The sequence below is a fragment of the Sorex araneus genome, chromosome 3 (genome assembly GCF_027595985.1).
Source record: "Sorex araneus isolate mSorAra2 chromosome 3, mSorAra2.pri, whole genome shotgun sequence".
NCBI lineage: Eukaryota > Metazoa > Chordata > Mammalia > Eulipotyphla > Soricidae > Sorex > Sorex araneus.
The window spans coordinates 174733704-174748189 of NC_073304.1; the positions used below are offsets into that span (position 1 = coordinate 174733704).

Below are 14486 nucleotides of genomic sequence, written 5' to 3' on the forward strand. Positions count from 1 at the left end.
AGTGACTCGAAAGAAGGAAAGAAAGAGAGAGAGAGAGAGAGAAAGAAAAAAATAGAGTAAGAAAGAAAGAAAGAAAGAAAGAAAGAAAGAAAGAAAGAAAGAAAGAAAGAAAGAAAGAAAGAAAGAAAGAAAGAAAGAAAGAAAGGAAGGAAGGAAGGAAGGAAGGAAGGAAGGAAGGAAGGAAGGAAGGAAGGAAAGAAAGAAAGAAAGAAAGAAAGAAAGAAAGAAAGAAAGAAAGAAAGAAAGAAAGAAAGAAAGAAAGAAAGAAAGAAAGAAAGAAAGAAAGAAAGAAAGAAAGGAAAAAAGAAAGAACCAGTTCTCAGTTACAGGAAAGAAAGAAAGAAAGAAAGAAAGAAAGAAAGAAAGAAAGAAAGAAAGAAAGAAAGAAAGAAAGAAAGAAAGAAAGAAAGAAAGAAAGAAAGAAAGAAAGAAAGAAAGAAAGAAGAAGAAAGAGAGAGAGAGAGAGAGAGAGAGAAAGAAAGAAAGAAAGAAAGAAAGAAAGAAAGAAAGAAAGAAAGAAAGAAAGAAAGAAAGAAAGAAAGAAAGAAAGAAAGAAAGAAAGAAAGAAAGAAAAGAAAGAAAGAAAGAAAGAGAAAATAAGAGAGAAAAAATTTGAGGGGTCAGGAGGCTCACTGTCTCCTGGACAGTAAGTGCTAGTGCTTCCTGCTTAGGCATCACACAAAGGAGAGAAACAACATCCTTTTTTGAATGCCTGACTATCGTAGACTTTGTCACACTTATGGGCCTTAATTTATGGTAATCATAAATCACATATTTGAAAAAGGCCTACATGGAAGGACTTTGTAACAGGAAGTTCTTCCAAGGGAGAGAGACAGAGAAAGAAAATATCCAGGACCCTGTCTGGGCCAGTGTTCACCTCCAGTTCTTGCTTCTGGACTGAGAGCTCCCACAAACTGCCCTTTTGTCTGCTTTAGCTAGCTAGTTCCCAACAAGGAAACCATTTTTAATTTTTTTTTTTATTTTGGGCCATATCCGACTGTGCTAAGGGCTTAATCCTGGCTCTTTGCACGTTTCCCTGAAATCTCTCCGGCCCGGGAGAGACAACAGTGGAAAACGCTCCTAATTGAGTGGGATTCGTGAGCGGTCCAGACCTGAGAATAAAACTGGTGAGGTTAGAAAGAAGGAGCCTCAAGACAACACATGCTGATCAAGAGCGTATACTTTTCTTAGCAGGGGGTTGGTACATGAGTTGTCAATCATCAGGGAAGTGTCTTCTCAGACCAAATAAGGAAAGGTTCAGGGTGTTCTTTGGTGGGCTACAGTATTCTCTAAGAGTCGGTTGAGAAATAGTGGGGAGGGGACAGAGCGGTCACATAGACAAGAGTTTATCTGGCAGGAACATCTGTTAGGCAGAACTTACAAGGTTTCGTAAGCTAAAGTATGGCTTTTAAGTAAGGTATTCTACTCTACGGGCCCTGAGGGTCTCCTGGTTAATTGTCCTGGGCTACTTTTACTTCTTGAGTTTAGCTATTTCCTTTGTCACAAAGGCACCTGTGCCTCAGGTTATGCGAACACTGGTAATGGAATTTTCCGGTTTGTCCAGAGTAAAGGTTGAGGGGCCCTCTTTTGTTCAGGGTCCTGAACAGTCCCCAACAGCTCTTCACTAAGGAATCACTCATGGTGGGTTTGGGGTCCTGGCACTTTTCACAAGTTGGGGATTGAGCCCAATTTGACCCTGTGCAAAGCATGCCTTCTAAGTCTTGGGAAGTTCTTTTAATTCTGAATCAGTGATAGAAAAGTTCTGTTCAGAAAATGAGAAATACTAAGATTCATCCTTTAGTAAAGAGCTAAAAGGGATAGAGTTTCATCTGATATTTATTACACATCCTGTACTACTGAGATCTCAGGGTCTTCACTGGGAGTGACTTGCTTGGAAGCACTTGAGGTCTGTTACACAATTCAGTGCAGAATGGAACAATTAACACTGTCTTACCAGTTTTCTTTCTCTCTTCATACAAAAAATTTCCAGAGGAAAATGTCAACAGGAAATGACTCCACAGTGACTGAGTTCATCCTTGCGGGACTGACAGTACGTCCTGAGCTCCAACTACCACTCTTCCTCCTCTTCCTCGGAATCTACGTGGTCACCGTGGTGGGGAACCTGGGCATGATCACACTCATAGGTCTCAGCTCCAACCTCCACACCCCCATGTACTATTTCCTCTGCAGCTTGTCCTTCATTGACCTCTGTCAATCCACTATCATCACCCCCAAAATGCTGGTGAATTTTGTGTCTGACAAGAACATGATCTCCTACCCGGAATGCATGACTCAGCTCTACTTCTTCCTTGTATTTGTCATATCCGAATGTCACATGTTAGCTGCCATGGCATATGACCGCTATGTTGCCATATGTAATCCCTTGCTTTACAATGTCACCATGTCCTATCAGGTCTGCTCTTGGCTGGTAGTTGGGGTGTACAGCATGGGTGTCATTGGATCTTCAGCTCATACAGGCTGTATGCTAAGGCTACACTTTTGCAAAGTTGATAGAATCAACCATTACTTCTGTGACCTTTTCCCACTACTGGAACTCTCCTGCTCCAGCACTTATATCAACGAGGTTATGGTTTTGTGCTTCAGTGCTTTCAACATTTTTGCTCCTACCCTGACCATTCTTGGCTCCTACATCTTCATCATTGCCAGCATCCTCCGCATTCGCTCCACAGAGGGCAGGTCCAAAGCCTTCAGCACCTGCAGCTCCCACATCTCAGCCGTGTCTGTCTTCTTTGGCTCTGCCGCCTTCATGTACCTGCAGCCGTCATCCGTGAGCTCCATGGACCAAGGGAAAGTGTCCTCTGTGTTTTACACCATAGTCGTGCCCATGCTGAACCCTCTGATCTACAGTGTCAGGAATAAAGATGTCAAAGTTGCCCTGAATAAGATCCTTAAAAAGAGGCACACCCAGTGAAACAAAAATTATTTATAATTTCCTGAGAAGTTTTTGTAAAGATACTGAATGGTTACAATGAATGAGATTGTTACTACTTCCAGATACTTGGAGAAAAGTGCAAAAGCAGATTGAGTATCACAGTGTAGACACAGAGAGAGCAGCCGGGTTCTGAGATGCCAGAGTCCATCTGCCCCTAGCAGACTCACCCCGTTCATTTTCTCTAAGTATTTCTTTAATCCTCCAAAGCCTGCATCAGATGGAGCATACCTAGTATGCATGTTGTTTATTGGATTGGACTTGTCTTGATTCATGAAATAAATCCATCTTGTCAGTTTCTTTTTTTTTCTTTTTTGCTATTTGGGTCACACCGGCATTGCACAGGGGTTACTCCCACTCATTCACTCAGAAATTACTCCTGGTGGTGCTCGGGGGACCATATGGGATGTTGGGAATCGAACCCAGGTCAGCTCCGTGCAAGGCAAATGCCCTACCCTCGGTGCTATCGCTCCAGCCCAGAATTGGATATATATCTTTTTATATTCCCAATTCTGATATGCCTGACCTTGTTTACTGATAGCAAGCAATAACAATACTTACAAAAGTACAATCTCTAAAATTAATCATTTTTAACTGTTATAAATTGACACAATTTAATAAATCATTAATACCAAGTGCACAGATTGATTTAGATAATTATGAACCATATAAATAATAATCAGGTAGCACTTAGCACTATAGCACTGTAGTCCCATTGTTCATCCATTTGCTTGTCAGGCACCAGTAATGTCTCCATTGTGAGACTTCTTGTTACTGTTTTTGGCATATTGAATATGCCACAGGGAGCTTGCCAGGCTCTCCTGTGCGGGTGGGATACTCTTCATAGCTTGCCAGGCTCTGTAAGAGGGACGAAGGAATCGAACCCGGGTCAGCTGCATGCAAGGCAAATGCCCTACCCGCTGTGCTATTGCTCCAGTCACACTAATAAGGTATTATTATTGTTTTATATTATTATATCACAAGTGGGTATACTGGTGGGGAAGAGCCTGGTCTAATAAATAGCCGAGGATGGATTATGTGCATCTGAATATATGTTTTTTTGTTGTGGTTACTACACTTAGCAGTGCATGGTTGAACTGATGGTGCTGATGTTCTCATATGTAACATTTCAAGGACAAGGGAGACAGTACAAGAGTTAAGGCACTTGCCCTATATACCGTCAACCATGATTTGATCCACATACTGCATATGGTTACCTGAGCCCTGCCAGGAGCAACCCCTGAGCACAAAGTCAGTATTACCCCCTGTGCACTGCCATTTGGCCCCCAAAAGTAAAAAAAAAACAAAACCACAACATAAGACACCTCAGTGGCAGCCTTCATCTCGATCCACCAAAGCAGAACTTGAGGTGAGGGAGGGGAGGCCTTCTTCTCTGTGAAAGCAGGAGGAATTGCACTTCTTGACTTTCTAGATAATATTGGGTCTAATTTTCCATGGAAATATTACTGTAGTGGATGGATCTGTCTGCAGTGCTTGTGGGTATGTACATTTTCAGGTGACTTACATGAACATGTCCTTTATACCAATATCCACTTTATTATCTCAGTGTTTTGCCAGGTTTATATGTAACTTTCATTTCTCTTTTCAGCACTGAAATATCATCTACTACATTTTGTACTGTATTGATGGCCAAGAGATAAAAATAACTATTTGAGAATGTTTGGTAATGAAAGCACTCCTTTGTCTACAGTAATTATTAAAAAGGATAAAAATATAACCATCTCTATGGGGGTCAGAGTGATGAAGCAGTGGGTACGGTGCTTGCATTGCACTGGCTGACCAAGGTTTGATCCCCAGCATCCCCTATGGCCCCCTGAGCACTACCAGGAGTGATCCCTGGCACAGAGCCAGGAGAAAGCCCTGAGCACTGCCAGTGTGCCCAAAAGACAGAAAATCATACAAATTCAAAACAAAAAACAAAACATCTGCACCATCTATCATCATTGAAAATTGGAAAAGACTTGCTATTAAATATTGTAATAGGTATTAGATATATTTAAAATTAGAGCTGGAACTCTACTGAACAAATGGAAATAAAAGACTTTAAAGGCTCCAAATGGAAAAAAAATCAGAAATGCACAGGATTCCCTGGCATCTATCGAGAGAAGGAGGAATGCTAGCAGTTTGAATCACCCAAGAAAACACCACAAAGTGATAGTAGCAGTCTAACACAGTGTACAAGGAGAAACTCAGACAATTTTCCCAGAGTTTGCCTCTCTTCTGTCAATCTAAGCATTCTAATACATTGTAAAACGAAACAGATTATGAATAACTAACATTTCCAAGGGTCATCTATGTCACCAGATGATTTTTTTTATTAGTGAATCACCGTGAGGTACAGTTACAGGCTTAGAAACTTTCATACTTGTGTTTCAGTCATACAATGATTGAGTATCCATTCTTCCACCAGTGCCCATTTTCCACGACCAATGGTCCCAGCATCCCTCCCACCACCTCCACCCTGTCCCCACCACCCCTCTCCACCTCTCCCTTTTGCTCCTTCTCTTCTTTTGGGTGTTGTGTTATGCAATAGAGGTATTGAGCGGCCATCATGTTCAGTCTATGATCTACTTTTTTTTTTTTTTAATTAGAGAATCACCGTGAGGGTACAGTTACAGATTTATACACTTTTGTGCTTATACTTCCCTCATACAAAGTTTGGGAACCCATCCCTTCACCAGTGCCCATTCTCCACCACCCGTAAACCCAGCGTCCCTCCCACCCTCCCCAATCCCATCTCCCCCCCACCCCACCCTGCCACTGTGGCAAGGCATTCCCTTCTGTTTTCTCTCTCTAATTAGCTGTTGTGGTTTGCAATAAAGGTGTTCAGTGGCCGCTGTGCTCAGTCTCTAGCCCTCATTCAGCCCGCAACTCCCTTCCCCCACATGGCCTTCAACTACAATGTAGTTGGTGATCGCTTCTCTGAGTTGACCTTTCCCCGGAACGTGAGGCCAGCCTCGAAGCCATGGAGTCAACCTCCTGGTACTTATTTCTACAGTTCTTGGGTGATAGTCTCCCACTCTGTTATTCTATATACCATAGATGAGTGCAATCTTTCTATGTCTGTCTCTCTCTTTCTGACTCATTTCACTCAGCATGAAACTTTTCATGCCCATCCACTTGACTACAAAATTCTTGACCTCCTTTTTTCTAACAGCTGCATAGTATTCCATTGTATAGATGTACCAAAGTTTCCTCAACCAGTCATCCGTTCTGGGGCATTCGGGTTTTTTCCAGATTCTGGCTATTGTAAACAGTGCTGCGATGAACATACATGTGCAGATGTTGTTTCGATTGTACTTTTTTGCCTCTCTGGGATATATTCCCAGCAGTGGTATTGCTGGGTCAAATGGGAATTCAATATCTAATTTTTTGAGAGTCGTCCAAATTGTTTTCCAGAAGGGCTGAACCAGTCGGCATTCCCACCAGCAGTGTAGAAGGGTCCCTTTCTCCCCACATCCTCTCCAACAGCGGTTGCTTTTGTTCTTTTGGATGTGTGCTAGTCTCTGTGGTGTGAGGTGGTATCTCATGGTTGTTTTGATCTGCATCTCTCTGATGATTAGTGATGTAGAGCACTTTTTCATGTGCCTTTTGGCCATTCGTATTTCTTCCTTGGTAAAGTTTCTGTTCATTTCTTTGCCCCATTTTTTGATGGGGTTGGATGTTTTCTTCTTGTAGAGCTCAACCAGTGCTTTATATACCATTGATATCAACCCCTTATCTGATGGGTATTGTGTAAATATCCTTTCCCATTCTGTGGATAGTCTTTGTATTCTGGTCACTGTATCTCTTGCGGTGCAGAAGCTTTTTAGTTTAATGTAGTCCCATTTGTTGATCTCTGTTTTTACTAGATTGCTTAGTTCCGTGTCACCTTTGAAGATACCTTTATCTTCAATATCGTGGAGGGTTTCGCCGACCTTGTCTTCAATGTACCTTATGGTTTGTGATCTACTTTTGGCACACATCTTTCAGCCCGAATGGGTCCTCCCAACATCCTTTACTTGGTGTTCCCTTCTCTATCTGAGCTACTTTTTCTCCAGAATGTGAGGCTGATTACTAAGCAGTGGAACAGACCACCTGGTCCTTATCTCTACTACTCTTGGGTGTTATTCTCCCATTCTGTTACTTTATATTCCACAGATGAGTGCAATCTTTCTATGTCTGTCCCTATCTTTCTGACTCATTTCACTTAACATGATGCTTTCCATATTGATCCAACTATATGCAAAGTTCATGACTTCATCTTTTCTAACACCTGCATAGTATTCCATAGTGTAGATGTATCAAAGTTTCTTTAACTAGTCATCTGTTCTTGGGCACTTGTGTTTTTTCCAGATTCTGGCTATTGTGAACAGTGCTGCAATGAACATATTGGTGCAGAAGTCATTCCGACTATACTTTTTTGCCTTTCTGGGATATAATCCCAAAAGTGGTATTGCTGGGTCAAATGGGAGTTCAATTTCTAATTTTTGAGAATAAACAATAATTTTTCAAAAGGGCTGAACCAGTCGGCATTCCCACCAGCAGTGAAGGAGAGTCCCTTTCTCCCCACATCCGTGCCAACACTGGTTGCTTTTGTTTATTTGGATGTGGGCCACACTCTGTGGTGTAAGATGATATCTTATTGTTTTGATTTGCATCTCCCTGATGATTAGTGATGAGGAGAATTTTCTCACATGGCTTTTAGCCAATTGAATTTCTTCTTTGAGAAAGTTTCTGTTCATTTCATCACTCCATTTTTTAATGGGTTTGGATGTTATTTTTTTATGGAGTTCAGCCAGCGCTTTGCATATCATTGATATCAATCCCTTTTTGGATGGGAAGTGAGTGAATATCCTTTCACATTCTGTAGACTGTCTTTGTATTTTGGTCACTGTTTCTTTTAAGGTGAAGAAGCTTCTTAGTTTAAGATAGTCCCATTTGATGGGAGATGTATGCCGAAAGTAGATAATGGAACAAACATGATGACCTCTCAGTGTCTGTGTTACAAGCCATAATGCCCAGAAGTAGAGAGAGAGTATGGGGAATATTGTCTGCCATAGAGTCAGGCAGAAAGTGGGAAAGGGCGGTATACCCGGGATATTGGTGGTGGGGAATGTGCACTGGTGGAGGGATGGGTCTTTTATTATTGTGAGATTGTAACCCAAATATGAAAGCTTGTAACTATCTCACAGTGATTCAATCTGATTTAATTAAAAAGAAAAGATAGCCGCATTTGTGTTTCTCAGTTTTGACTTCATTTATGCCCCTTACACACTTGGAACTGTTCACCTGATAAAAATTTAGATATTTTCAAATTTCACAGTTTGGAAAATTTTGAAATTCCAATGGCAAACACAACTCTATGTTAGCTAGGCATTTCTAGCCACAAGTGATTTTTTTCTTGTAGTCCATTTTAAATTTTTTTAATTTTTTTTATTAGTGAATCACCATGAGACAAAGTTACAAACTTACAGGTTTTCATGCTTACGTTTCAGTAATACAATAATCGAGAACCCATCCCTACACCAGTGCCCATTTTCCATCACCAATGGTCCCAGCATCCCTCCCACCACCGCCACCCTGTTTCATTTACCCCACCCTGCCTCTGTGGCAGGGCATTCCCATTTGCTCGTTCTCTCTTTTTGGTTGTTGTGGCTTGCTACATAGGTTAAGTAGGCATCGTGTTCAGTCTATTTTCAGCCCGTATCTCCCATCCCTAGTGGGCCAGCCTAGCACTCTTTGCTTGGTGATCCTTTCTCTATCCGAGCTGCTTCTTCAAATAGAATGTGAGAGGTCAGCTTGCAAGATGTGGAATACTCCTCTTGGTACTTATCTCTACTACTCCTGGGTGTTAGTCTCCCATTCTGTTACTTTATATTCCACAGATAAGTGCAATCTTTCTATGTCTGTCCCTCTCTTTTGACCCATTTCATTAACATGATACTTTCCATGTTGATCCACCTATATGCAAAGTTCATGACTTCATCTTTTCTAACAGCTGCATAGTATTCCATTGTGTAGATGTACCAAAGTTTCTTTAACCAGTAACCTGTTCTTCGGCACCTGGATTTTTTCCAGATTCTGGCTATTGTGAACAGTGTTGCAATGAACATATTAGTGCAGATGTCACTTTTACTATACTTTTTTGCATCTCTGGGATATATTCCCAGAAGTGGTATTGCTGGGTCAAATGGGAGCTCAATTTCTAATTTTTTGAGAAGCGTCCATACTGTTTTCCAAAAGGGTTGAACCAGTCTGCATTCCCACCAGCAGTGAAAGAGAGTCCCTTTCTCCCCACATCCATGCCAACACAAGTGGCTTTTGTTCTTTTGGATGTGGGCCAGACTCTGTGGTGTAAGATGGTATCTCATTGTTGTTTTGATCTGCATCTCCCTGATGATTAGTTATGAGGAGCATTTTTTCATGTGTCTTTTAGCCATTCAGATTTCTTCCTTGGGAAAGTTTCTGTTTATTTCATCGCCCCATTTTCTGATGGGGTTGGATGTTTTCTTCTTGTGGAGTTCAACCAGTGTCTTGTAAATCCTTGATACCCACCCCTTATCCAATGGGTATTGGGTGAATATCCTTTCCTACTCTGTAGACTGTCTTTGTATTCTGGTCGCTGTATTTTTTGAGGTAAAGAAGCTTCTCAGTTTAAGATAGTCCCATTTGTTTATCTCCATTTCCACTTGCCTGGTCAGTGACGAGTCCTCTTTGAAGAAACAGTTAGCTTCAATGTCATTAGGGTTTTGCCGACCTTGTCTTCAATGTACCTTATGGATTGTGGTCTAATGTTGAGGTTTTTAATCCATTTTGATCTGACTTTTGTGCATGGTGTTAGGTATAAGTCTGAGCCCATTTTTTTGCATGTAGCTGTCCAGTGTTGCCAACACTATTTGTTAAAGAGGATTTCCTTGCTCCACTTTACATTTCTTGCTCCCTTATCAAAGAGTAGATGATCATATATTTGAGGTTGTGTGTAAGGATATTCTTCCCTGTTCCATTGGTATACTGCTTTGCTTTGTTCCAGTATCATGCAGTTTTAATTATTATCACTTTGTAGTAGAGCTTGAGGTTGGGGAAGGTGATGCCTCTCATCTTCTTTTTCCCCAAAATTGCTTTAGCTATTCATGGGCATTTGTTGTTCCCTATGAATTTTAGGAGTGTTTGGTCCACTTCCTTGAAGAATGTCATGGGTATCCTTATAGGGATCGCATTGAATCTGTATAATGCTTTGAGAAGTATTGCCATTTTGACAATGTTAATTCTCCCAATCCATGAACAGGGGATGTGCTTCCTTGTGTTCTCTTTTATTTCGTGAAGTACCATTTTGTAATTTTCTCTGTACAGGTCCTTCACCTCCTTAGTTAAGTTGATTCGATGGTACTTGATTTTCTGAGGCATGATTGTGAATGGCATTGCTTTTTTTTATATCACTTTCTTCTCTCTCATTATTTGCATATAGTAAAACCATGGACTTTTAGGTATTGATTTTATAGCCTGCAACTTTACTGTCCGAGTGTATTGTTTCAAGGAGTTTCTTGGTAGAGGCTTTGGGGTTCTCTAAATATAATATCATATCATCTGCAAAGAGTGAGAGCTTGATTTTTCTTCCTTTCCTATCTGGATGCCCTTAATGTCTTTTTCTTGCCTAATCGCTATAGCAAGTACTTCTGTACTATATTGAACAGAAGTGTTGAGAGTGGGCATCCTTGCCTTGTCCCTGATCTTAGAGGGAAGGCCCTTAGTTTTTCCCCATTGAGGATAATGCTTGCTATAGGCTTGCAGTAGATGGCTTTGACTATATTGAGGAAGTTCCTTTCTATGCCCATTTTGGTGAGTGTTTTCATCATGAACGGGTGTTGGATCTTGTCAAATGCTTTCTCTTCATCTATTGATATGATCATATGGTTTTATCTTTTCTTTTGTTGATATGGTGCATTATGTTGATTGACTTTCAAATGTTGAACCATCTTTGCATCCCTAGGATGAATCCCACTTGGTCATTGGTGTATGATCTCTTGGATGAGTTGCTGGATTGTGTTTGCTAATATTTTGTTGAGGATCTTCGCATTCGTGTTCATCAGAGATATTGGCCTATAGTTTTCTTGTTTTGTGGTGTCTCTGTTTGCTTTTGGTATTAGGGTTATATGTGCCTCATAGAAACTGGGAGTCTTTCTGTTTCCTAGATTTCCTGGAAAAGCTTGGAAAGAACTGGCAATGGGTCCTCTTTAAATGATTGGAATAATTCACTAGTGAATCCACTGGACATGGGCTTTTGTTTCTGGGGAGACTTTTGATTACAGTTTCAATTTCCTTGATAGTAATGAGTCTACTCAGGTATTCCAAAACATCCTGGTTCAGGCTTGGGAGGCTATAAGAATCCAGGAATTTATCCATTGTTCTAGATTCTCTTATTTCATGGTTTATAGACTTTCAAAGCAGTCTCTGATGATCTTTAGAATTTCTTTGGTTTCTGTTGTGATATCCCCCCTTTCATTTCTGATTTGGTTATTAGAGTTTTCTCTCTCTCTCTTTCTTTGTGAGTCTTGCTAGTTAGTGGTTTATCAATCCTATTCATTTTCACCAGCTATGAGATTCATTAATCTTTCTAATTGTTTTTTTGGGTTTCCATATCATTGATTTCTGCTCTAAGTTTTATTATTTCTTTCCTTCTGCCTGGTTTAAACTCCTTTCGTTGGTCCTTTTCTAAGGTCTTGAGCTGTGAGGTCAGGATATTTATGTGGACCCTTTTTTCCTTCCTGAGATATGCTTGCAGATCTATAAATTTTCCCCTTAACACAGCTTTAGCTTGTCCCATAGGTTCTGGTAGCTTGTGTCTTCATTCTCATTTGTTTCCAGGTACCCTTTGACTTCTTTCTGACTTTCTCCTTGACCTTTGTTCAACATTGAGTTGTTTAATTTCCAGGTGCATGGTTTGGTCCTCTGCGTCTGTGCATGATTAACTTCTATCTTCAGTGCATCATGGTCTGAGAGGATAGATATACAACTTCTAGCTTCCTGATTCTATGCAGGTATGCTTTATGGCCCAGCACATGATCTCTTTTGGAGAATGTTCCGTGTGCACTGGAAAAGAATGTGTATTCTTTTTTATGGGGATGCAAAGCCCTGTATAGATCTATTAGCCCTCTCTCTTCTATTTCTTCCTTCAAGGCCAGTGTTTCCTTGCTGAGTTTTGATCTTGTTGATCTATCCAGAGGTGATAAGGTGATGTTGAAGTCTCCAACTACTATTGTGTTGCTAGGAATGTCCTCTCTAAAATCTGTTAGCAGTTGTTTTAAGTATTTCGTTGGTCCCTCATTAGGTGCATATACGTTTAAGTGTGTGAGTTCTTCCTGCTGTACTCATCCGTTGATAAGTAAGAAATGGCCTTTGCTGTCCCTTCTAATCTTTTCAACCTGAAATGTACATTGTCTGATACTAGTATGGACACCTCGGCCTTTTTGAGGGAGTTGTTTGCTTGCAGGATTGTTTTCCATCCTTTGACTTTGAGTCTGTGTTTACTCTGTTTGTTCAGGTGTGTTTCTTGCAGACAGCAGAATGTTGGGTTTAATTTCCGGATCCATTTTGCCACTTTGTGTCTCTTGATCCGTGTGTTTAGACCATAGAGGTTGAGAGAGATTATTGTCCTGTAGTTTTGTGCTATCTTTCTGTAGGAGTTTGTTGTGCTTGTAGGGGTTTTTCTTTTCTTACAGGAGCCCCTTTAGTCCTCCTTCGAAGTTTTGTTTTGAGACTATGAAGTCCCTGAGCTGTTGTTTTTCTATGAAATTGTATATGGCTCCTTCGAGTTTGAGTGAGACCTTAGCCAGATAAAGTATTCATGGTGAGGCATTCATTTCATTCAGTTTTTTCACTATATCCCACCATTGTCTTCTGGCTTGGACGGTTTCCTCTGATAAGTCTGCTGTGAATCTAAGGGGTGCTCCTTTGTATGTGATTTCGTTTTTTGACCTTGCTGCTTGCATTATTGTGTCCCTCTCCATGGCATCTATCATTCTGACTATGATATGTCTTGGAGTCTTTTTATTAGGGTCCCTTCTAGCTGGCACCCTTCAGGCTCCTAACATCTGAACATCTGCATTATGCAGCTCTGGGAACTGTTCAGCAATAATTTCTTTAACTGTGGCTTTCTCATTAGGGTTGCCTCCCTGTCCTTCTGGAACTCCAATGATTCTTATGTTATTTCTCTAGGCATCATTCCCTAGGACTCTGATTCGCCCTAGAGCTATTTTGAGGTCTTTTCCAATTGTTTTTTTGTAGGCTGTGGGCTTTCTGCTGCTCATCTTCAAGCTCACTAATTCTATCTTCAGCTGTATCCATTCTACTATTGAGGGCTCCCTCTGTGTTTTTTTATTTTGTCTATAGTGTCTTTTATTTGTGACATTTCTGAATGTAGCTTTCCTATTTCTGCTCTCATTTCTTCCCAAAATTTCTTCGTTGACTGCTCCACCGTTTTTTTAAGTTCAATGAACATTCTCAGAATTTCTTCTCTGAATTCTTTATCGGAGAGTTCATATTTGTGGAAAACTCCTGCTGATGCTTCTGGACTCTTTTCTTTGTCCTCTCCTTGCTGTGGGGATTTGTGCTGTTTCTTCATGCTGTCACAGTTGTATGGAGGTAGGACCTTCCAGTTCACCAGAGCTAATCTCTCTTTTTGTGAGGTTTCGATATTCTGCTGCAATTGGAATAGGCTAGTGGCTTATTTGTCTTTTGTGTTTGAGGTAGCTGGGGAGATCTCCACAAAGCTAGGTAATGTGGATCTAGTATACCGAAACAGGGGAAAATAACTAGGGCTGCACCTGGAGACCAGGCCTCCTGCAGTGGAGGCAACGCCCACTACCCCAGAGGCCACGCCCCTTTGGCCACTGATCATTGGGTTGAGATTGGGTCCTGGGGCCTCCACCGCAGAGCGCAGGCACAGAGGGCTCAGAAGCTCAGTGAGGGGAGCGGGTGCACCTGAATCTCTTGTAGTCCATTTTATGATTTAAAAAAAATAATTAAGAATCTCTGACTTACAATGCTATTGCTGCTCAGCCTTTTGGCTAAGACCAAGTATGTTACTATGATATTATGATGGTTTCTCATTCACTTAATTCCAACACCATACCCATCATCAGCAGTGTGCCTACCTCCTGACCCGAAAGACCCTAATGCCCATCCTTTCTCTTTCCCTTCTGCCTCCACCCCTGCCATCTCCCAACTCCATTGTGTGAATCAGTTAACCTGGTATGGTGTGTTGCCTCTGGCCCTCTGTTGCTACCTTTGCTGCTTATTTCTGTTCTTTGCTTTATTGGTCATACCCAGTGATGCACAGGGTTGCTCCTGGCTCATGCACTCAGGAATTACTCCTGGTGGTGCTTGGGGGACCATATGGGATACTGGGAATTAAACCCGGGTGGGCCACATACAAGGCAAACACTCTACCTGCTGTGTTATCACTTTAACTGTGTTATCCTTGCTGTTTAAGTTTCATTCATCTCTCTTTAATTCTCAAAAGAGATCATTCCACATC

General features: G+C 41.2%; 1 protein-coding gene across 1 annotated transcript; it reads left to right on the top strand.

The window, feature by feature from the left end:
* Nucleotides 1-1984: 1984 nt before the first annotated feature.
* LOC101543980 (olfactory receptor 150-like) lies at nt 1985-2932 on the top strand. The gene has a single exon (XM_004605128.3). It carries the CDS (start codon nt 1997-1999, stop codon nt 2930-2932), a length of 936 nt encoding a protein of 311 aa, XP_004605185.3. The 5' UTR covers nt 1985-1996.
* The last annotated feature ends 11554 nt before the right edge of the window (nt 2933-14486 follow it).